This window comes from Serinus canaria, chromosome 20, assembly GCF_022539315.1.
Source record: "Serinus canaria isolate serCan28SL12 chromosome 20, serCan2020, whole genome shotgun sequence".
NCBI classification, from domain to species: Eukaryota; Metazoa; Chordata; class Aves; order Passeriformes; family Fringillidae; genus Serinus; species Serinus canaria.
In genome coordinates, this window is record NC_066333.1 from 8127374 (window position 1) to 8151785 (window position 24412).

The 24412-nt window shown below is 42.2% G+C and overlaps 1 protein-coding gene across 6 annotated transcripts in view; it reads right to left on the reverse strand.

Moving 5' to 3' along the window:
• ZBTB46 (zinc finger and BTB domain containing 46) overlaps window positions 1-24412 on the reverse strand; it is a 52421-nt gene that overhangs the window by 15112 nt on the left and 12897 nt on the right. For all 6 annotated transcript variants that reach the window (XM_030231257.2, XM_030231259.2, XM_030231260.2 and 3 more), the window contains 2 exons: window positions 20659-21628; window positions 5388-5669 (listed from right to left, as the gene is read on the reverse strand). In XM_030231257.2, coding sequence (XP_030087117.2) covers window positions 5388-5669; window positions 20659-21628 — 1252 coding nt within the window. The remainder of the gene's footprint in view (window positions 1-5387; window positions 5670-20658; window positions 21629-24412) is intronic.

Sequence of the window (24412 nt, forward strand, 5' to 3'; positions counted from 1 at the left end):
AAAGATGGAAAAAAGGATTCCTGTCACTCTCTATTTAGCAAGGATGGAGGTTCAAATATTTGTACAAAACTGTTCAATTATACCTGACAGTCATTACAGTCTAAAAATCTCCCATAATTCAAAAGGAAAACATGCTGTGTCCAGCTCTCACCTACACTACAGCAACAGCCAAATGGAAAACGATACTCCAGAAGCTGCCCTGAGGATCAATGGCAAAGCTAAATACAAATAAAGACTGTGTCATCAATATCACTGTACATTATAAATTATTGTACAAACTTTAGCACATGCCTTGACTGAATATTGGAATGACATACTGAGTAGTTTGTTCTTTTTGAAATGCAAGGCGGCAAAACCAGAAGCAAATATGGCATAAAATAAACAAATTCATATTTAAAGCACTCTGTGCCCTAAAGGCTTTTTCATCTCCAGCAAAAAAGAGTCTGATGGAAACCTTCAGGGATATAAAAGCCCCACTTTTTAATGCAGCTACAAATAACAAGTCACAGTTTACACTGTGTCCAAATACAATGTGATCTGGGTGACAACAAAGCACTGGAGTGGAACCACACCAAGGTTTCAAAATGTGAACAATCCCAAACCTTCCTTTTTTATCAGCTATCAAAGGAAATTCTGCTCTTGTGCCACAAGCTGGATGTTTGATTTGCTTTCCTCTGCTTTGATGGCAGATCAATATCTTTCCCAACTTGAGTTAAGGCTGTTCAGCTGGGATAACTGCTCCAAGGTTTCCTTCAGGTGCTGCTCATCTGCTGCTGTTGTCATTTTAATGTAGGTCAACAAAATGCCAGAAATTCAAGATAGGGAAAAATTCAGGGGGGAAAAGGAATTTATCAGTATTTCCTGTTAGAAACTGTTACCAGGAATCCAGCTCTACAGGTCCATTGCAGAATTCCTGCCTAGACAGACACAGGTTCTTTTTTTTTTTTTTTACCCCTGAACATCCCAAAATGATTCAAACTGCCTGAAAGGCATCTCTGAGTTACAATTCTTTGAACTAATGGTATTTTAGCACACAGTAAAGATAAACCATTGGGGCCTGGCTTGATGAATTCTTTATTAGCACCTTCCCAGAGTTTCACAGGATCCAAAAAACCTTTGCATTAAAGCAAAAACTAAGGCTAATGAACAAGCAATGAAATAAAGCACAGAGAAGCAATAAACTATCACCAAGGAATACAAACACACAAAGAGGTACAGCACAACAAAGGTGAGTTTTCAAACAATAATCAGTATTTATTTGGTTTCAACAACTGCAAGTAACACAAGAAAATAGAAACCCACATCAATGACCCACGCTTTGTAGACAAGAACACAGATTTATGTCAGTTCTGACTTGTACTGTGAGAAACCTTTTTCCCTCCTAAACTTGTACTAAAATGAATTTTAAGCAAAAGTATTTTAACCTCTAAATCAGAAATCAAACCCACTTTCCTTCAGTCAGCTCTGCACACAGAAAATGAAGTAAGGGTTCAGCAATATTTGAGTGAATACAGAATTCTTGTGACAGTTGGACAGTAAAATATTGTGGAAAAGAGAAAGGCAAAGTTTTTACATCTCATTTAAAATTGCATCCATTCTCCCCTAAATCTTCTTTTACCATGTATGAAAATTCCACACCAAACTGAATACCTTTAACTTCTTCCTGGGAAAGTTGACCACTGTGTAGAATGTATTTCTTAACATTCAGTGCAAGGATAAATTATTGGCTCCAATGAACCACTAACTAAAAATAACCTATTAGCTGGTTTGCCCAAAAGAAAAGGGCTCTGTGTACCACGTAATCACTTGGACTGGAAGCTTCATAGGAATTGCTTCTATAAACAGTTTCAGATGCCACAGGGTAAACAGGAAAAGCCAAACTTAGACATATAAAAAAGCCTTCAAATGGGCTATTCTGAAATGTGGAAGTCACCCTTGAAGGGAGTCATCCCCCCACAACGATCTGAAAGTTTTCTCTTTTTTAAATGAGAAAACAAGGATGCAAACTAACCACCTCATTTTCTGCTGAAAATTAAAATTCTCTTTCTTTTGATTATACTTGGCAAAACCATCTCAAAACATTTGACTGAAGCCTTTGAGACTTCTGGCTGTGTGATGTAACTGTGTGGAACAATGCTACCAAAGTTCAGGCTCATAAATGAAGTAAGACACGTTATTAAAGCAAGGAGCTCTGCAGAGCAGAGTGGAAATCACACAACAACCACCTGCTTTTGGAGAAAAACCAGGAAAACATGGCAAGACCAGGAAAACTCTCGGGATGTCTTATCTGAAAGGCACCCCAGCAACAACCCAGGCAGGTTCAGTAACCAGCAGTTCCCCAGACAGCCTTGGTGTTACCCATGAGTAACTCAGACATTTTTTTCTGCAAAATCTGCGTGTTCCAGGTTCCTGAGCAGCATATGAACAATGTCAATCTTGATCACACATCATGAACATCAAATTCTCAGAGCCCTTCAGCTGCAGGTTATCTGGCAACTGTGCTCCCCAAATGGCAAGGTATTTAAATTTTCCCTTCTGATTTTAAATGAGTTTGAACTGGTTAACTTCAGAAATTCACCATAGTGATACAACACCCCCACACACATTCCGGGCTTCATTTTCCACCAGCAGAATGTCAAGTTCATACCTCAGATGATCATATAATGAATTAGTTAAAAAGAACACGTGGTAAAATGAAAACCTTGGGATATCCTCTAATTTCTAAAACAGGAAGAATTATGTGGAAGAGCAAGTGAAAACTTTTAATGTGTGCAGTAACTTGGAGCATAATATCCCCTTTAGAAATGGCTCATCCAAATTTTAAACATGTTTAACATCCTCTTTTCATCTGTCCACTTCCATTAAGTCTTTTATCCTTCAGGGAAAAAAAAAAAATCAAAACAAAACCTGAATACTGCTCCTTCAGGCAGTTATGTACTGCAGTGCTTTCTAAGAGAAGATAATCCAGTGATAGCAGCCAAGATTAAAAAACACTTCACTTTACAGTCAGAGAGACTGATCACTTATAATCCCTGAAATTAGTGCATTTCATTTCAAACCAAGACAGATGAAAACTGCTGGGTTTGTCTTGTTAAATTCAGGCTTTTTCACTGTGCTCCCACCTACTCCCTCCTCCTTTCTTTTTTTTTTCCTAAATATAACACAGGACTTAAAATGACTCAACATCCTCAAATTGTTTTTGAAGAAAAATGTCAAAAACACCTACAAAGCCAGCACCAACCTAGACTTTGCTTTTACATCTCCACAACCTTCCTACCACTTGCTTCACTGTCATTTTTATACACTGAAAATTCTCATCAGACTTGATGTTCTGTTGTATTCAGTAATGACCACTTAAAAGGGAATCATGTATCACGAGATCTTTTTCAAGTGATTAAAATAAATTGATACCTGTGGATCTGAATAAGATGAAAGAAAAATATGTCTCTTAACTCCTGGCTTCTATAAAAATCCTCTTACCAGGACACAGCCACATCCCTGACTGCTGTGAGAGCTACAGACCAAGCAGAAAGGGTTCCTTTTGACTTGGGCATTTCACTTTGCTTCCATAAAGATGAGATACTGAAGCTCAGCTGAATGAAATCCAAGTAATATTAAGAAGACTGGAAAATAAGGACCTCAAATACATACTGGACAGGACCTGTGGGCCATGGCACCCCTCAGTGAGATATCAACTACCCCCTTTTCTAAATGTATCAAGCTTTATTTTAAACCCAGCTGGTCTCCTGCCTCCACCATGCCCATCCCCAAGCTCTGCTTCTCAGGTGGTTGGGCAATCTCTAATTTTTAACCTGGATTTATGACTGCTTCATACACATTTATCTTTACGTCAAGAGGTGCTTCAGTTCTTAAGTATAACCTAAAATCCTCCAACAAGGAGAAGGATGATGGATAGAGGGCAGCCCTGTCATTATTCCAATTTATCAAGACAGAAGATAAAATTGCTGATTTCCCCTGTCAGGAGCCACAGACTCGAAGCCGTGGTGCATCCATCACCCGCAGTCACACACTGACCCAGGCTCCCACCCCTCCCTGTGCCAGCTCAGGGCACCCAGCCACTGAACTCAGCCACAGCTGTGCTGCCCCACTGCAACTGAGGGGTTTTCAACCCTGGAGCCCAGTCTGAACCAGCTAAATCTGATTTAACTGCACATCCTTTGGGAAGTGAGTTACTGTGAAAGAAACCAGCACACTGCACCAGCCATCGTCCACAAATATTTAAGCTACAGAATAAGGTACAGAAACTTCAAGGTTTTTGGAATTTTTTTTTTTTTTTTTAAATCCCATTGTTCAGACATGAGAAGTGAAAAGAGACACTAAGTCTGACACTGCACTGTGCATATTATTTCCCTTTGTCACACAACTCCAGGGATCAGCTGGCCACTTGGATGGGGCTGGGAGCACCCTGGTCTAGTGGAAAGTGTCCCTGTCCATGGCAAGGGGCTGGAAAAAGGTGATCTTCCATGTCCCTTCCAATCTAAAGCATTCTGGGATTCTGTGATTCATTCTCTAATTCCATGACCATTAAAGTCATCTATCTTTTCCCATTGAGGAAACTAAAAGAAAATAGAATAACAGGTATCACAAGTGACCTTTCATTCTATTTTCTTGGTCAGTTTTCTCAGAATAGATAAAGATAAACCTTTTCTTCTGGAAATTAATGTGCAATAATCAGAAAACTGCTGCTTGCTCTATTCTATTTCACAAATGATGTATCTTCTCAGAGCATTACTAAAATACAGCATTAATAATTTCTTTATGCACTAGAGAATCAGGCTGCAATGAAGAAAACATAAGCATATGCTGAAAATTCAGCTGTCCACACCTAATGGTTCATATCAGCTGTCTCCAACAGATCACCAGTAGAAAAACATTAATTTCCAGGTGCAAGTTTAACAAAATCAATAGCTGCTCACTACTTGCAGGTCTAAAATTAAACTGCAAGAAGTAAAGATCATGCAATCTACAACATCCCAATTGTTCCCACAGACACAGGAGCAACCTTCAAGCTGTTCAACATCAATCAAGCTTGGATTCAAAACCTTTCCCATAATGACTCAAATACTCTGTATTTTGTTTGTAAGCACCATTGTGCAAATGAGTGAAACAGAAATCTGATGGCACACACTACAGGCTGAATATTTTTTTCTGTGATCTCAGCAGTTAACAACAAAGTTGGATCAATATAGGACTAAAGTTTCCATATTTTATGGAAAGTGGGATTAAGCAGGACTTAAACCTGGATATAAACACACCAGCACCAACAAAGGAGGGCGGCGACCTCTATTTTCTTCTCACTAAAGATTTCCCTTAAAGCAACACTTAAAAATTAAAATATAGAAAAAAATAGAAGGCGGCCAACTTACGGGAGAGCGAGTGCGTGCCTTTGGGGAGGTACTCGAAGAGCAGCGAGCTGTCCTCGCTCAGCATGTCGGCTTTCAGCGACAGCAAACTGTTCTTGCTCATCAGAGCCGCGCGCAGGTTGGCCACGGTGGCGGCCTGGAGCGCGTCCTCCTTGTCCGGAGTCAGGGGCTGGTGGATGTAGCTGGACTCCCCTCCCAGCAGCGCCTCCTCCACGTTGCTGAAGGGCTCCGGCCGCTCCACCCGGCTGTCCGAGCTGCTGGGCTCCGTCCCGGCCGCATCAGCGCCTGCAGCGGGGGAGATGCGGTCAGAGACACGGGAGAACTGCGGGAGCGGGGCCGGCCCAATGCGGGACGCAGCCGGGAACGCAGCAACGCTTGTTCTGGCTTGGCTTTCCACGTGGGAGTGCTGCCCTCACCCCCTTTTCCTGCCCTCACCCCCTTTTCCTGCCCTAATCCCCCTTTTCCATTGGTTCCCAGCACACATCACAGGATGGGGTTTATACAGAAATGTTTCAGTTAAAAAAACCCAAACTGATCAGCCACTTTACAACATGTAACTATAACTGTATAAAAATATAACACATTAGTAACAAACATATCAATTATTGAACCCTTTTCCTGCCCTCACCCCCTTTTCCTGCCCTAATCCCCCTTTTCCATTGGTTCCCAGCACACATCACAGGATGGGGTTTATACAGAAATGTTTCAGTTAAAAAAACCCAAACTGATCAGCCACTTTACAACATGTAACTATAAAGAAACTGTATAAAAATATAACAAATATATCAATTATTGAACCCTTTTCCTGCCCTCCCCCCCCTTTTCCTGCCCCACGCCTGGGGGTTCTGTTTTTCCAGCCCCTTCCCTCCTGCCCCACCACCTGGGCTTCATGTCGGTACCACACGCTATGGAGGCAGGCAGAGGATGTGTAGAGGATGTGTATTTTACCCACAGCCTGGATAAGATTATTTATTTATCTTAAACTAAGATTTCAGGATAGTTTGCTAGTACTGAAATTACATTCAAAGCTTTAAGTTGTGTTTTCTCCCTAATTTTACACTCCACTTAGCCCAAATTTTCACTCTTTGTTTCTTCCCCATGATGAAGGTTTTGAGAAACCTCTAATAGTAGGATACTGACTATAAATCCCTCGGGGTCACTTCTCTGAAAAATACACAGCAACCATTGGTTCCCAGGATATATCACAAAGTGGGTTTTATAGAGAAATGTTACATTTAAAAAAGCCCAAACTGATCAGCCACTTTACAACATGTAACTATAAAGAAACTGTATAAAAATATAACACATTAGTAACAAATATATCAATTACTGAACCCAAACAAAACCAAAAAAGCTATGATAAAGTAAACTCCTTCCTGCAAAAACACAGTTTATTTTTGTATTTTTGGGGAGGTCTAATTGAAGAGCCTACTTTGTTTGAACTTTGACTCTCTTATTAGCTTAAATAATTTATGTATTTTTGTGTAAAGGAAAATGACTCTCAAACTCCTCTCTATTCTTCACATGAAACAACAAAAATTACACATAAAAAGGGCTGTTAGCCCATTTAAAAGTGCATAAAACAAATTGCAATTACCTACTCCACAATCTGCAGCACAAACACAGCTGACACACTCAAAGCCCAGCTGAGCACCTGGCAAACGGAGCTGAAGCTTCCCAACAAACTCATGCCTTTGTGGCATTTCTCCTATCAGGGAGAGGGAAAAAAAATCCATATCCAAAGAGAAGGCACAGATAATGAGCTATCAGATGGAGAAAGAAGCTATTTTGCAGATCCTGAATATTTTATTGCCTCCTAGTTTAAAAGAGATTTAAATCTACTTAATGCAAGAGGGAACTATTAGAGCTCAAACCAGTGGTAGGACACTTACAAAATTAATACCTGCTGCTTCCATAAATTCACTTTGCACTCTTCAGGGCAAGGAATTCAGGTGTTGTCCACACACAGCACTGCAATAAACTCACTCCTGCACAGAAGCTCAGGAGAAGTGAGGAGGCAGAGTGGGACAAACCAGCCCTTGGTTTCCACAACTTCAAACCAGGGCAAGGCATTAATCTGCAGAGCCTTATTAAAAAATGTTAATGAGGACATTGGTACTGTGCCCACCTCCTGTAACCTGGAAAACAGCTGAAGGAAGATCATTATTTTTATCTCCATTTCACAGGTGGTGGCTGCCAGAGAAAGACGTGGGGACTCGCTCAAGGTGCCCAGCCTGTGGAGCCAGGAGCAGCCAGCAAATTTCCCAGTCCCAGCTCAGGGCGTTATCAGATTCCAGAACATGTTCAGATTGGTTTTACTAAGCTACACTGTTCTGCCAGTATATCCTACTGCTAAAGCTGTTCCTTTAAAAAACAAACAGCCTCAAAGCAAAAAAGAAGGAAAAAGCAATCATAGGCAGAGTGCTCCCACACCCCGGAGAGGCAGGGAATGCCCAAGGCTGGGGGCTACAAACACAGCAGGAAGTTCATAAATGTGAACTACTAGAGATGCTCTCTGTCTAAAGCCATTTTCCCTCCTCCATCTGTGTTTTGCTTGTATAATTTCATATTATCAGTTTTATTAAATCTTAGCCAAGCAGAAGAATTCAAATGCTTGGAATTTTTATGTATTTTGTCATCCCTCCGTTAGTGGCTCACAGGATATCCACTTTTCTAGATGATAATGAAGGTTTTTTAAAAACAAGCCAGCATGCCTACATAAAGGAAAATTACAAGACAGTAAAAACCAGCAGCTGTTACAAAAGGTGGTGAAGGAAGCAAATGAAACTTTAGCCCATTAAACTGGCAAGGTAACAGAGCTTCATCACATCAAAGCCACAATAATAGCACAGTCCCACTGCCTACATGGGGAATCACAGCACATAACTCAGGCCAGAAAGGGTGTTTGCCCACAAAACTGTACTCCCAAGTAAGCAGGCAGGCAGGGAATCACCTTGTGCTTTCTGCACTCCTTTCCAGAGCCTGCTACAGCTGCTGATTGACAGTTGCCAGAATTGGCTGCTGCCTGCTGCACATAAACACTAATTGCTAAAACACACGCAGATTAATTGTAACCACAACAAGACATTAAATGTTCCTCAAAAGCCAAGATTAGAGACAGACAGTGAAATAGATGCTTCAGAGCTTCCAGTATTTATAGCTGATGTAATCTAATCAAACACACATTATGGCAAAATAAATATCCACTTAGTCACATAAGTACTAAAATACTCTCAGCACACCAAAACCCAAAAAAAATGCACCAAGTTCCTCTCCACAGTGGCTCCAAAACCACTTCTCTTTTCTCTAGAATGCAGCTCCTTTTAACAAGATTTAGCCAAAGAATTATATGAATCGAAAGCATCCGTCACTTCCCCGTAACCCAAACTGTTTACTACAGAGCCTCAGCCCCATGTAAACCAGGCTTTGGTCAATGAGCTTCTATTCTGCAATTATTCACTGCCACGGGCCCAGAGCTCCATCCCAGCCCTCCAGAGCTCGTTTTTCACCCTGCTGGGACAGCCCTGGGACTGCAGGGCTGCACACGCAGGAAATCCCGAGCTAAACATGGGATTAATGCTGCTCAAAAACTGAGCTCATTAGTCTCTTTAGCAAATCATTATTTTGCAGTTATTCTATTACACCAGCCTACTTTCCAAAACACAGCAGCTTTAGAAAAGCTTTCTTAAATTTGTTGACTTGGGTGAATATTTTATTGTTAGCTTTTAGTGTCAAATAAAACACAGAGCTTATTTTTTGACAATTTTGGCCACAGTACTTCTATACAATTCTGAAAACAACAGTAAAGTTCTTAACTACACATGAAGCATCACCTAACAGGGATACAAGGACTGCACAGAGGTCACCTTCTCACAGAGGTCAGCCATCCCAGCTGAGCTCAAAGCACACTTCATTCTCAGTCATACAGACCAGGCAGGCTTTAACAGATCCATGAAGAGGAATAAACCTCACAACAGGAGCAGTAAAATATTCCCAAATCACCCAGGGTAGCTACTGTGTGAGCTCTGGAAGTTCTATAAACTGAGCTCCTGTCACAAACCCAGGAATGGGAAAAGCAAGTTGCACTAGTCACAAAAAATCAAGCACTACAGACACCTGTCAGCCCCTTGGAAAGGGCTATGGCACAAATCAAAGTAATGCAATATACAAAAGTATCCAAATGTTAATGTGATAATTTATTTTCAAAGATCTAGGAAGAAGATGACAGTAAAAAGCATTAAACCTAGTCCAACAACTGAACAAAACACACATGCCATCCCAGACAAGGAAAGGCCCCATTTTAAAGACTCCATTTACTACCTTAATTAATTACTTTAATACACAAACCAATTTTTTCTCTTGCATTTCTTCTCCCTGCTTTTGTCATTTTTTCTCATTACAGCTTAAACTCAGCTGTTACCAAAGCACCTCCTCAGTGTCTGCTTCTCTCACACCACTTGTTTCTTGTTTGTTCTGTGTTTTAACCTTCTCAGTAAACCCCCAGTGGGGTTTCCCAGACTCCCAATGCTATTATTCTCTTTCATAGTTCTTTTTTTTTCTAATTATTTTTTCCCCTTTTCATCCTTTATTCCTGCTCTCTCATGTAGACAGTTGAACACCTAGAAATCAGGAGCTGGAGAACTAAACCCACGAGAAGGGAGAAAGGAGTGGATAAAAGCCACACAAGGTTGTATCTGCTGCTGGAAAACTCAGAGCAGAAACAAGCTTTATCCACAAGAACTGAAGGCAACGTTTTGCAAGGTCTCTCTCTCTCAATATTGCTCTTTTCATCACAGTCTGGAGGTAAGAGGGGATCAGAAATCTGTCATCCCCTCCTCACAGCCCTGTTCAGCGTGGCAGGAGCACAAAGCAGGGATGTGGTGGCTCCAGTCTCTGGGGTTGTGTGACAGAGGTGACCCCCAGCAGTGAGGGGGAGCCAGCCACAGGCACAGGAGTCCTTCAAAGGAGGGCAGCAGTACCTCACCCACCATTTACAGAGCTTTAAAGCAGCTCCTGCGTGTTTCTCCACCTGCCTGGCAAATTCCAGGAATCTTTGAGGAGCCCTCCCACGCTGGAATGCAGGGGTGGTTCATGAGCACACCTTCCTCAGCTGGAGGTCTCACCCCTCAGCACCTGGAGTAAACTCCCTGCAAATCCCACAGCCTCCAAGGACACTGGCAATTCAAGGCACCTCCACAAAAAGCTCCTGAGCCTTTTCTGTAGCTCACCCCACCTGCAGGAGCCAATCTGGCAGAATTAGGTGGAAAGGTGAACTGAAGGGCAGACACCTCTGGGGACAGGAGTCCTGCTGCCAGCAAGGCAAGAAACCAGGAAAATCCAGTCTGGAGAGAGGAGCAGCTGGACCTAATGTGAAGCAGCATCACCATCAGACAGGGGAGTGAGAAGTCATCCTGACCTAGGGCAGCCTTACTGCTCTGTCACTTAGAGTCATCTTTGAGAACTGTAGAATAAATTAGGTTGAAAGTGACTTCAGAGCTATTTTAGAGTAAGATTCCAGTGGCTTGTACTGCCCAGTTGTGAATATCAGCAAGGAAGACAGAGTACAACTTCCCCAGGTCCTTCCTCCACCTTCTGCCCACTGTGTGAAGAATCTCCTCCTTTCACCCTGGGAGAATCTCCCTTCCTGTAACTCACACCCATTACCTCTCATCCTTTCCCAGCCCACATCTGAGAAGGGTCTGGCCCTGGATAATCCACCTACCCCCATTCTCTTCCCCAAGATTTTAAACCAAGTTGTCTCAGCCTCTCCTCACACACATCATCTTGATGGCCTCAGCTGCTCTTGCTCGAGCTTGTCAAAGCCTTTCTTGGCCTGGAGATGCCCAGAGTGGATGCTGAACTCCAAATGCTGTTCCTAAGGCAGGCAGCCAGCCTTCCCTGGCTGTGAGGGCACACAGGCTCCTCTTCAGCTCCTTACTCACCAGGAGACATTTTCTGCAAAGCTGCTTTCTCTCCTCCTTGGCTGCCAACCCAGACCGCTGCACAGGGTTCTCCTGTGCCACATGCAGGACTTCACACTTGTCTTGGTGGAATTCCTGCTGTGCCTGGCACCGCTGCCTTCCAGCCAATCATCCCTCCCAGCCTGGTGCCACCCAACATCCCCCCACACTAGTTTGTTAATGAACAAAGTCAACAGCATCAGGCCTGGAAGCAGCTTGGGATGGATGTGGGCATCACATTTCCTGGGCCAGATGTTTTGGATCCCCTGCACACAGCTGGATAATTTTTAGTGTGACAGAAAACATAATTTTTTTTCTGTTTACAAGCAGAAAGGGAAGAGGTTCCAGCATCAGCAACTTCTCCCATGCCAAATTCCTGCACCCTCCCCTGCTACTCCCTCAGTGGCACCAAGACCACACCTACAGCTGTGATTGAACTTGAGACAGGAACTAATATGTTAAAAATAAATTGATTTATTTAAAAAAAAAGTTATATTTAAATGCAGATCAGTTCCCCTATCTGGTTCTCTCCATGGTCACATGGAGATTTTCACCGGAACAACTGCAGGAGAGCGTGGGGGTGCAATTCAGTACCAAAGGAAAGTGGGAGCCACTTAAATTCAGCTTTTGTTTCACGTACACTGACAAAATGTGACCCAAAAAGACTTAGGTGAAATAAAAGACTTAATTTTCTGAGGTTCTTCAACCTATCTGGGTCAAATATCTGCCTGACAGTTGATTTTATCTAGAATTCCAGGGATGATGTTTCTTGTGTAAGTTTAGGAAGGTTTGGCTTGATCTCCTTCTGTACAAAAGGCAATTAATTTTTAAACTCTCAGGGAAAAAAAAAAAGAAAAAATAGCTTTCATTTCATAGTGTGGTTTTTTATTGGGAATTAAAAAGGAAAAAAAAAAAAAAAAAAAAAAGAGCACACAGGCTGGCAGAAAAATGACAATATTTTACCAGCTGCTAAAAATATCCTTGAAGTTTGTATTTCAGTTCCCTCCTCCTTTCTAACAGAAATCTTCCAAAAGTGTTTCACAACTCACTATTTGTTAAGCAAACTCCAGCATTCTCACCCACTGCAATATTTACATGGGGAAGTGATGCCATGAGCTATATTGGGTTTGATTTGCACTTTTTTACAACCATAACAGCAGACATGTGGATACAATAAATGTGCACAGCATTCAGAATCAGCTCCAATTTCCTCGAGCAGGAAACAATTAAGCAAACATAGATATTTAACCACAACACATATGATCATTAAAAACCCTCTTTATGTTGAAGGCTGTAAGATATCTTAAGTGAATCCTTATGGAATCAAAAACTTGGTCTCCTTCAGGCTGTGCTTTCCCAACCCTCTTCTTTCAGGTTTGAGCCCTACTGTGGCTTCAACACCATGACCCAAAGCAGGGTGACCTGGGACTGTCAGGATTTGAGTCCTGAAAAACACTGTTCTGCAGGAAAGTGCCAATTTCCACTGCTGCTCCTGTTTCTGGAGGGCTCAGCAGGAGCCCATGCCAGCTGAGGCTTCAATATAATTTTCCAGCCTACAGCCATAGGATGTTCACTCTCTGTGTTTTACCAACAGAAACATTCTCCTCACCAGCTCTAGAACACTACTGCTAAAATAAACCAGCCTTGTTTTACACCAATATGACCTGGTTTTATGTTGCTATTCCTGCAGCATGTTCCAAGCACAAGTGTATCCCCATCTTTGTCTTCCTCAAAACAGTAATCAGTGTACAAGTAACTGGAAAATTCCCTCCACTCCTCCAGGTACCTGGAAAAAAATAATCAATTTTCATCTCTTTCCCGTAATATTTGTTTTTCTACCACTGAATCAAGTTCTGCAGACACTTTCCTGTGGTCAGCAAAAGGAGCTCCTGGCCCAAACCCTGCTGCTCGTTGCTGCTCCCCCACCTCCTGTCAGTGACCTCAACTCAACAAGTTCCTTGGGCTCCAGAGCAAACCTGGCCAACTGCTGACCTTCCTAAAAAAGATAGAACAGAACAAATCCAAAAAAGAGAGAAATGGTTAAAAAAAAACCTGGGTGAGTTCATTGTTTTAGAAACTACTCTGAAGTGGGGTGACACAGTATCCTTGCAGGAGCAGGAATGACTGGGCAGTGCAGAAATACCCTAAGCCACTCTTGTTTCTCCAAAACATGCAGAGAATTATAGAGTAATTTGAGACTATCACTTTAACAGTACTGCAAGCTTAACCTCTTTCTTCAAGTCTCTTAATTCAGGCAATAAAAGGAGTGACACTATTCCCTGCTGCTCCTCAGGACAGAGGCAGACACAAACATGAAGGGACAGAAATAAAACATTCAAGTACCACATTAAATATGAATATTAGCACTGGTGATATGACAGAATGCTGAGTTATAAACTCTGAAAATCCTCAGAACAAATATTTACCTTTAGAAACAAGTGCCTTGGAAAAAAAAAAAAAAAAAAAAAGAGAGAGAATAAAAAATTAATCATAGACCAGTACCGAAAAGCTTGGGTTTGATTCCCAGGCACTGCATCTTAAGAATTCATTCCTACTACATTTTAATGCAAAAGCAGCACTGTAAATAAGGAAATTAAAATCTTGAACAGGGCTGATTGCAAAGTAGGAATAGAATTTATGTTAAAATACTAAAAACGTTTTGATTTCTCACTCATAATTTCAAAGTAAAGAACAAAAAAAAAAGGGGGTATAAGGTTTTTGAGAAGTTGAGATCTCCCTAAAGAAGAGCACAAGGAACAAATAAAATAGTCAGAAGGGCACTCAAGAGAGGGAAAATGCCTCTGATCTCTGGAGTTCAAGCAGATTAACAGAATCAGAACTGCAACCAGGGGGAGGAGGAAGAGGAGGAGGAGGGCTTGGGAGCCTGGGGAAAATGGAATGCAGGGTGGGGAAAGGAAACAGACACTGAGCATTGAGCTAAAGCTGGTTTAGGGTGGAACCATTTTAAAGCCAGGGTGTAGCCAGGGAGTAAGTGTGTCTGGGTTTAAAGCAATGATTTTAGTTTCCAAACTTGAAAATAACCTGACCTAACCCTTCAATAACAGAAACACCAAAGTTACTCCTGCAAAGATTGTACCCTAATAGCTCCATTAGCCTGTAGCCGTGGTGATACAGAGACCCTGAATTATTCACTGAGCACCCTCTGCAAAATTCTCAATATGGACACAGATCAGTGGTCTTGGGGGTCAGGGCTTTTTATTTTTTTTCCTTTGGTTTTGCATTTTGAGGCAACTCTCAAAGCTGTGTGCCTCCACACAGCTTCAGGCACACCAAGAGTTCCAGAGAGGGTCCAGAAACCTGGGCAGCTCCTAAGCCCAAGGAATGCAGGCTAAGCCGATTTTGGGCTAAGAAAGAATTCAGGGGGTGGCACAAGAGCACAGAGCTGTAACCCCTCCATGCCTGGCTGCATCACTGGTCACCAGGCTAGCAAAACATCTCCCCTGCAAAACCCCCTCCATTGTAGCAGAGATTTTAACACCTTGCACCAAAACTGCAATGTCATGGCTGTAAAAGAAGGTGGGAAAATGCAGTAATTAACTTAATTTTCCAATTGGCAGGCAATTTGTAGTTGACTATTACCTACCCTCGAAAATACTCCAACACCTTTCCAATAAGCTGTTTTAAAGCAAAACATCTATCCTGCTTAAAAAGTGATCTTTCCAAAATGAGGCATAAAAAAGGTCTAAGTAACAAACTAAAAGTAGGAAATTATTAAGATTTGAGCCTGTGTTGGTTTTTAGGACATCATACATTTATTTGACAACTGAAATTTTAGCCAGTCCAGTTTTTAGTCATGGCTGTAACAAACATTTAAACCATTAAAACACCTGAAGTTTTCCTATTGCAACCAGGACTCAGACCATGGCAGGTGGACTGGAGACTCCCTCTCTTCAAAGTAAAATCCATTTAAAGGAAGAGTAACTGGCTGTACTCTGTCCCAGTGACTTTTCTGGATGGATTATTTCAACGCTGCCGACTTCCAAAACTTCTCTTAGCACCTCCTTCAATGCATTCATTTTTTTCTTGTAGAAAAAAGCAAAAATCTTTAGGAGTTCCTTAAACACCTGAATCCTGAGTACCAACACCACACTCATCTTTCCCCCCCTTTCTCATTTTGCAAAATCTGGATTCCTCTGGACCAATATGCTTGCCAAATACCATAACAGGAACAGGGGAATTTTCAGGGGAATTCCTTATTTAATAATGACTTGCAAATATGAATCAAGGGAAGATCTGAAGATTTGCATTGATAAAGGGACAGAGTCAGAGGAAGCCCAGTAACTTGTTGAGAAAAAACAACTTTATTTCAAGAATAAAATCATCCTGTACTAAGGCAATCCACACATTGACCTGCCTGTACTCAGGTCCAGAGACCTCACCTGCAGAAACTCCATGGAGCTCATTGGAACGAGCTCTTCCTTGCCTGCCTCTGAAGCCTTTTGCAATGCAAGCTCCCTGTGTGATCCAACTGTTCAGCATCTGTGCTGCCCAACAGCTCCTGTAATCATAATTTGCTCTCTGGAAACCAAGACAGAAAAAGGGATGGGGAATGTTGAGGACACCAGCTGTCTCCAGGTTTCCTGGGGAGCAGAGCTCCTGCAGCAGCCACTGCAGCCACACGTGTGGCATTGGGAAACCAGCAGCTTCAACAGCTCCTCACCAGGAGGGAGGAAACTTGTGCATAATTAAAGATTTTGATGGGGAAAACGTTAAAGGAACTGTGAGCTCTGCAAAGTCAGAAGGATACAGCAAAGTCCTGCTTGTCCTTCCCATGCAGGTCACTAGTCTGAGCTTACTCAAGTCCTGAAGCTCTTCTTAACAGAACACAGCAATTCCAATACATGTATCAAAGGAAAGAAAAGAGTTCCCAAACTGTGGTGTCTTTAGAAAGGGGCTGCTCTGTTTTTAAAATAATTAGCTTCATTTCACAGTCAATTGGCACACAGAAATTCACTTGCAGCTTTTGGGTGCAAACACTCAGAAGATGTGTGGGAGTATTTCCTTGGAAATAAATTCCTGAATCATAACTACCATGCTTGAACTAACACATTAATAAAGCCGTCAATAAATTCTTCAGAAGACACCCTTCAAGTGACAGTTTTCCATTACATGAAGAGGCAAAACCAGCAACACTTTGCTGGCTTAACAGTGAAGAAGATATCCATTTTATTTTCCAAACACCACCTGATCCTGTAGTCCACGCACTCAGGATGTGCAATCCTGAAAAACTTTTATCCAGCAAGGTTAAAGGAACAGGAACCTAAGGCAAATAAAGATGTTCAAGGCACAAGACTACTTCTGAACTTCATAAACATCTCTGATACAAAAACTAACAAAGACTAAAAAACAGGTTTTTTTAGAAAACCTATAAAACTCAAGAAGAAGGGATAAAATAAAAGTTAGACCTGTTCTTTTGGCAAGTCCATGGAGGAAATTCTTCTTGGCTCAATTATGAAGAAAGTTATTATTTATAAAAGCCCATCCTTCAGTTTACTTTGGAGAACTGCTGCTTCAAGTTAATGTGCCTTGATGAGGAAAACACATATATGAATGTTTCCTACAAGGAATGACAGACTGACATCCTGAACAACCCAAACAGGATGAGAAAGACAAAATCTAATGTGTTGGATGCTAAACAGACAGTCCAAATTAATAAATAGAGACTAGCATGAGAAGATGGAGCTCATCAAGCTTTGTGCTTGACTGACACCACCCTGAGAAACTGAGAGCTGAATCACAGCCCCAATCCTGCACCTCAGTTATCCATTTGCATTCTTCTGCAAATCCCATTTGATCATTCTTTCTTGGATGAAAAACACGATCTTCACGGCAGACATTAACAATCTCTTGCTATTTCCATTATGTTAGATTACCATTAATAAGATTACCTCAGACACTCCTTTTTATTTTAATCTCCAAAGTTGTCAGATTCCAAAACCCTCAACAGCACCCCACCAGCATATGGGAAAGCAACAGATTCACAAAGAATTTTCTTAACCTTTCAATTTAAATAACATCTGTGTCCTTTTTTGAGATGTCAATGATTTGTATTCAAATAGTCTACTTAAATATTTGGGACACTTTAATACACCTGCCCATACTGATAAGAATGTTTTTCCCACTGATAGCAGCACCACTGCTGAGTGTGAATGAGCTGTTTCAAAAGCAAAGTTTCAGTGATTGCAATGTCCCTCTTTGTAATACAACAGGAATTAAATAATCCTATATATAACAGAGGAGTAGGAAGTATATTTTTCATCTGCCCAAATAATCACTGAATTTAAAGGGTGATGCAATGGTTACCTGCAAGTTTCTCCTTCCAAAATGCTGCTAAATTGCAGTGCTGTTTGCAACCAAGACCAAAAGAGTACCTTATACAATCTCAGGAGGAAAACTGAGCTTTGAAGACGTATTCTCCTAAATCAGCTTTTGCATTTCCAGAATGCAATGTCTGTGTTAGCCCAGCAGTAGAGAGGCATTTGTAAACCACCCCAGTGAACCCAGCGAGAACTTTCAGCAAGCAGCACCTTAAAATAACTGATAGGATCAGAAAAGTGAACAAGCCTTAAAGAACAGAGAGTTCTAGGTAACTTTCTTTCCTCCCAGTTACTTCTGAAAGAACATTCAACACCCATTTCCTCAGTGAGTGAGTAGCTTTCCATCTTAGCTGTGTACATTGCTGATAGGGATACTTCTAAATAAATGAGGTAAAAGAGAGCCCCAGACTATGAAGTCTGTTTTAAAAAATGAAACCTGACATGACTAAATCAAAGACAACTTCAAGCTGAAATTTAAGTACAGCCCAAATACTTGTTACAAGTGTCTGTATTGTGTCATTACCCATTTGCACACAAGAAAATCAATTATTCTTCACACTTAGGAGTCAAGTCTGCAACACCCCTACAGCACTGCTGAATTCTAACAGGAGAGGGAAGAATCTGGGGTACCAAAATCCAGCCTAAGCACTACCCTGTAGCTCAGGATATGAAGTTTGCTGGAAAAAATCTCCCATCTGCTGGATATGGGAAATACCCATGCAAGAGCAGAAAACCTACTGCTTGCAGGGCTCCAGCCAGGGATGTTTTTGGGGTGGCATGGTTGCTTTTACTTCACAGTGAAAGAGCAGCAGCCTCACCTGAGTGCCCATTTGATGTCCCCAAACCACAGGTTTATCACAACCCAAGAGAGAGAGGCTGCCAGTGGACAAGGTATCCAAGGTTAACCAAAACTAAACAGGTATGGATCTCAAATCCTTTGAAATCATACTGAAAAAAATCCCCAAAGACACCACAACTTGACCTATAACAGAGGCAGGGACAAGCCCTGCTGCTAAGCCCACATGCACCCATTCCACAGTTTCAGGGCCCACACTGCAGAGGAACCTCCCAGTCCAGCAGGGCAGAAATGAGAATTTCACCTGCATTCACCTCTCCAGATGGCCAATCTGGGGAGCCCAGGAGCAGCTCAGTCTCCACACCCCCACCTTGCTCCTCATGGACACACCTGTTCATATTGGACAGCAAGAAGTCTTGAGTCTTGCCACTCATTTTTTCCTTTTCTTTTATCAGCACTATTGGAATACTGAAACTCTTCCCCCAACCACCACCATCCAGTTGCCCTTTTCCCACCACTGAAACCACCTCCTTTATTGGAAACTGCATTTAAGGCAAGATTTGGAACAAATAATTTGATGTGCCTGCTGACATGCTGCCTCAGCACTGTGCTGAGTCAACCCCCCAAGCCATCTTCCTCTCATCTGAGAACAGCCACTGCAATTTAATTCCTTAACAATTAGGAATTAAATAATCTAAGTTTCATTCAGCTTCCAGTAACACAATCTTTTCTGTGGTGCATTATTTTCATAAAGACACTCGGTCTAACCCAGCTTTCCAAGAGGATCAGAGCTGCAGCTCTGTTTCTGCAGCCACTCCAACATGTCTGGTTCCCTGCAGGTACCTGTCCAAACCCACATCCCTCAGACAGCACAAGTGATGGAGCTGCTTTTATGGAAAATGAAAAACAGTTGCATGAGAACAGAGACCAAGCAATCCATGCTGAGTCTTCACTCAAAACAAGGATAAAATACATGCATTGCAAAAATTGAGATTCTTCATAAATCACTGTTGCCTTAAATTATCTAGCATTTTTCTTCTAACTGACATTGTTTAGATTTTATCATCAGCTAATTAGAATAATTACATGCAATTATCTTGCTGCAGCAGATAACCATAAAACATAATAAATCTCAAGACATTTGCAGAGTTACTGTTCAATGAAAACCACATTTAAACTCCAGTATAGGAGCAACTTCAACCTCCTTTTTCAACCCATAAAGACTCTGAAGACTTTCAGTACTCTTTGTATTGTTTTTTTTAAATCCAAATTTGGCAACATAAAAGTCTGTAATTTCACACACCCTTCTCCTGGCTGACTTGGATTCTGGTATGCAATGAAACACAGGCTAACTCACAGCACAGACTAAGTTCTGAAGTCAGCTAGAGAGAGTTTACTAACACACTCTCATAAGTCCTTAGAAAAAACCACCAAACTCCTAGTCCAGAAGCATTCCTCAATCTATTTATTGCCACATATTAATGAATCAAACGGGCCAGTTATCTTGAGACAAAAAAACCCCAAAACTACTGAAGATTCAAAGGAAGTCAAGAAAACAATTTTCTTGCTGGCTACACACTTTAAACGCAGCCACTCGTCTCAGACCACAAGCAGTCACACATCAAAATACACTTGAAGCATAGTGGTGCCTCAGAAAAACATGTTGTTCTTCAGAGATACTAAACACTTATCCTGCCATTACCAGCAAGAAGCTATGGTGGTTTTCTTACCCAAGAGAAAGTGACACCTGAATATCAGGAAATTCTGAAGATGCTATCGGTAAGACTAAATTACACCTGCGTGTGTGGTGTAATTACCTCATCAATATAGAGTGAAAGGAAAATTCTTCAACCTTGACATCAATGTCCACACCTGCTAAAATAAATTCTTTTAACCTTTCCTCTCATTAATTCCAATACTTAGAGTGGTGGTTTTGGGGTGATTTATGTGGTTCAAAGCAAAAACAAAACCACCACTTTTACAGGAGAACCAACCTCCATTGAGGCTCCTGACTGAACCCCACAGTGCTTGCTGCTTCTGAATTGCTGGCAACACAAGTTCCTACATTTTTGTATTTCTGGCAAGCTCCTATTTCAGAGGCTGATAAGATCATCCCATAGACAGATCTAATTAACTCAACGTTTTCAGTTCCATCCCCAAAAACTGGAAGAATTACTTACTTGGGTCTCGACTGCTGTATGGCCATCCTGAGGCAGGTAAAAGGGGCAGCACAGGAGAGTTTGCCCTGCTGTCATCCTCCACTTGCTGCGTAATGTGTCTCACAGTTTCTTTGTTTTTCCTGTTCTTCCTGCGGCCCGTGGGCTGCCAGCCATCCCCCACTCCTTGCTCTGAGAACCCACTCTGTATTGCACTATCCTTGGCAGAGTGCAGCTCACCCCCTCCGTAATGGGACGGGGACACCTGCTCCTCTTTGATACGCAAAGACCCATAGCCCATGTCACTAGCCCAGAGAGACTGGGATGAAATGTCTTCGTGGCTATCTGGTTTTGGTTCTTGATCCTCTTTCCCATAACTACTCCCTCCCTCGTGGCAGCTGGCAATGGCTGAGTCCCCAGAGGAGTTTGCTGGGCTTGTTCTCCGAGCCAGCCAGGGCGATATACTCCTGCCAGCCACCACTGCCGAGATCAGAGCGTCCGTACTGCTGCTGGAAGGGGCTCCCAGCTCATAATCAACGAGGTCCTCCGAGGCATCAGACTTGATGCTTATGTCCAGGGCTGCTTTGATGAAGTTGTGACAGGCCTGCACGATGTCTGTCATCTGCAGGTAGCTGGCGGCCGACATCACCTCGATGACGTTCCTGCTGGTCAGCGCCAGGTGTGCGGAGTACATGAAGTCAATGATTGCCTTAAAGCCCTGGGCGGTGACGATGTCCAGGTGGGTGACCGTGGCCTGGTCAGAGGTTTTCTGGACCTGGCAGTAGAGGGTTTTGAAGTAGCGGCTGCTGCCCAGGAGGACGTTTTTGTGAGCCTTGAAGATCTTGCCCTCCACGATGATGCAGACGTCGCAGAGGATGCCGTGCTGCCTCTGCTCGTTCAGCTCCCGCAGCAGGTGACGGTAGTGGGAAGCAATTTCCATATCTTCCTTTCGGTTATTCATTTGGAGATCTTTATGTTTCCTCTTCCACAAGTCCTGCAGGGGGAAGGAAATGACAGGATTACAAAATCCAAGACAAGGCTGAGACAAACCCCGGGTTGTACCAAAAGAAGCAGCAGGTTCATCTGGGAAGAGTGCCACAAGTACAGCTACTGCCTGCAATGCCTCCACATTCATTACAAAATGCACCTTACTTTGGCCAGACTTCAAATAATTTACATTAAAAATGACTAGATTTGAAGCCAATCCTCCAGTGGCTCATAACATCCCAGAGCAAATGTTTCTTTAAATTACTACAAACTTGTAAAAAACCCATCTGAAGTAAGCAGAGAAGAACAGCTGTCAGTTTTTACTGTGAATTTGTTGAAATCTGGTTTTGAAAGAGATACTGCACTTGAAACCATGCTCAGATGCCCACAGCCTATTGAGGACCACACTGTAACACATTTTCCTCAAGGGAACAAGCATTGTGTGCAGCACACAGAGGAGCTGAAATTCTCAAACAGCAAGAGCCAACTGAACCCAGCATCTCCCTAGTTATACTCCCGCAGAGGGGCTATAAAAATAGTTTAAAAGTCACAAGAGCAACAAGTAAATCCAAGAAAAGTTTTAAGTCCCCACCCAAACTCAACTGGCAATAGATCACAACTATGAAATTAATGGTATTGGAAGCTGAACTACTTACAAGCAATACTTTGCAATAAACCTGTTATTTCCTTGCTTTACATCTCCAAGTTTACCCCACAGCCACCCTCAGATACTGAGTAGAGAACTTCTCATGATCATCTAAAGAAAGGATCCTTATGACCAACATGAAGCTGGGTAAAAGTCACAAGGCATTTGATCACCTTTCATAACATTTGGCAGTATTATCCAAAATAAAAGGCTAGTTGTATCTTCAAATTTATGCTCCAGATTATCCTCCTCTTACACTTCTAAACAGAAAAAAGGTTCTAAATGTTGACAGTAATCAGCAGTGCAAGGATTTTCAGATTGAATTTTTTCCAGTTACTATCTTTGCAACTCCATACTTGCCTTTAATTCCACAGCTGTACAAATCCTCTGGCATTCAATTCTACCATTTTCTCTAGCTTATACCACCTTTTTTGGAACTTACTATCCAGATTTATCTACCATGGAACAGTGGTTTAATGGTCCAACTACTTAGGAGCACCAAGGTGAAGGATATCTTACTCCTCTCTCTCAGAAGCTTAAAATTTGTTCCAATACAAAAAGTCCCAACTGTAGAATTGATATGAGTGTCCACATATCAACACACCACTGTAAAATTGGACCCAGTTCCAAATGTTATTATGTGCAGACACACTCATCAGAAGCCTGGGTTTAAGCTACTGGTTGTTACTTTTGAAAACAAAACCTCTGAGGTCGTACAGCCTTAAAGCACACATGGTTCAGGGTTAGCACTGGCATTAAGGAGGAGGTTTCCAGCCTGGAGCACCTTTCTAACATCCACAGAGCTCACACACAAGCTCAGTGCCATCTGCTCACACTGGCTCGCAGCAGTGGGCAGCACAGCCGTGATTCAGGAAGTTTCCTTGGCACATCCAAGTGTGTTTCCTAGGCTGTGGAATACAGATCCACAAGTACCCTGCCCCCTTCCCCTACCCTGTGCTATTATTATCATTGGCAGGAGCAAAATAGCTGCAGTTTAGTCACTGTGGGCTAGAAAAGCACCTCCCAGCCCACAGAACATCCGTGAGGTGGGACCTTCTCCTAGAGAGCCACCTGATGATTCAAAAGTTCAAGTTATGCAAGATTGCTCCAAGCTCCTCCAGTTCTGCAAGGATGGAGCTGCCTCTCTGCAGCCCCAAAACCCCTAATTTGCAAGGCCAGCTGGTCCCTGATCATTGAGAAACGTTTGCTTCCTTCTAGAGAGGAAGGACCTTCTTCCTGCAACAGAAGCAGACTGAACTGTGTTCATCCACTTCACACCGTGCAGCTTTTCTGCAGAATTAAGCACAGAATTCACAGAGAAGGCAATCTTTTTTTCTTTTTTTTTTTATTGAACTGAAAGAGGTCAATACCAGTGCAGCTGCACACACCTATTTACCACAGAAATCTGCCCAGAGACCTCAAACCAAATCCTCACACAGACACCATCTCTGTCTCAAATAAACAAAATAAATCGATGAAAATCAAACCGAGAATCAGGGCTGGGGAGTATGGAAAGAAAAATAAATGAATTTTCAGGTGTTTGGCCTGAAAAGGTTATGATGGCACCAGCCAGCACAGCATCTCTCTAAGCCAGGCTCTGGAGGTGGCTGCCAGCACTTCCCAACGTCCCCATGTTGGAAAGAACCACCTCTTAAGGCAGAGTGACAGCTCAGTTTTGTCTCTATTCCAGAAACCAATAGTGCATCTACTTTTAGGAGCTGAAGAGTCAGCTTAGTCCCCTTAGGAAATATGAATTGCCACATAGGATAAAGTGAGCTGTCCATCACCAGTCGTGTCTCCAACAGCTGCCATATCCACACAATTCAGGGGAAGATGGAAGAAAACCTCAGAGCCCTCAGTGAGGAAAGGGTCAGAATGTTCTGGATATGGCATTTTCTTTCACTGTTCCATCCTATGGATATTAAAGTCCATATTCCAAGACACAAACTCCCTGGAACTGTGGGGACGAGGAGCAGGAAATCTCCTGCAAGGAAAATTTTCTCTTCCTCAATTTCATACAGATTAGCATCACAGTATTTGTCAATGTCTCCACTTGCTCTTGTGAATTTATTGCACATTTTTCCTTCTTCAACTGGAAATAGTCTTCAACTGGAAATTACATCAATTCCCTGAGATTTTATTTCT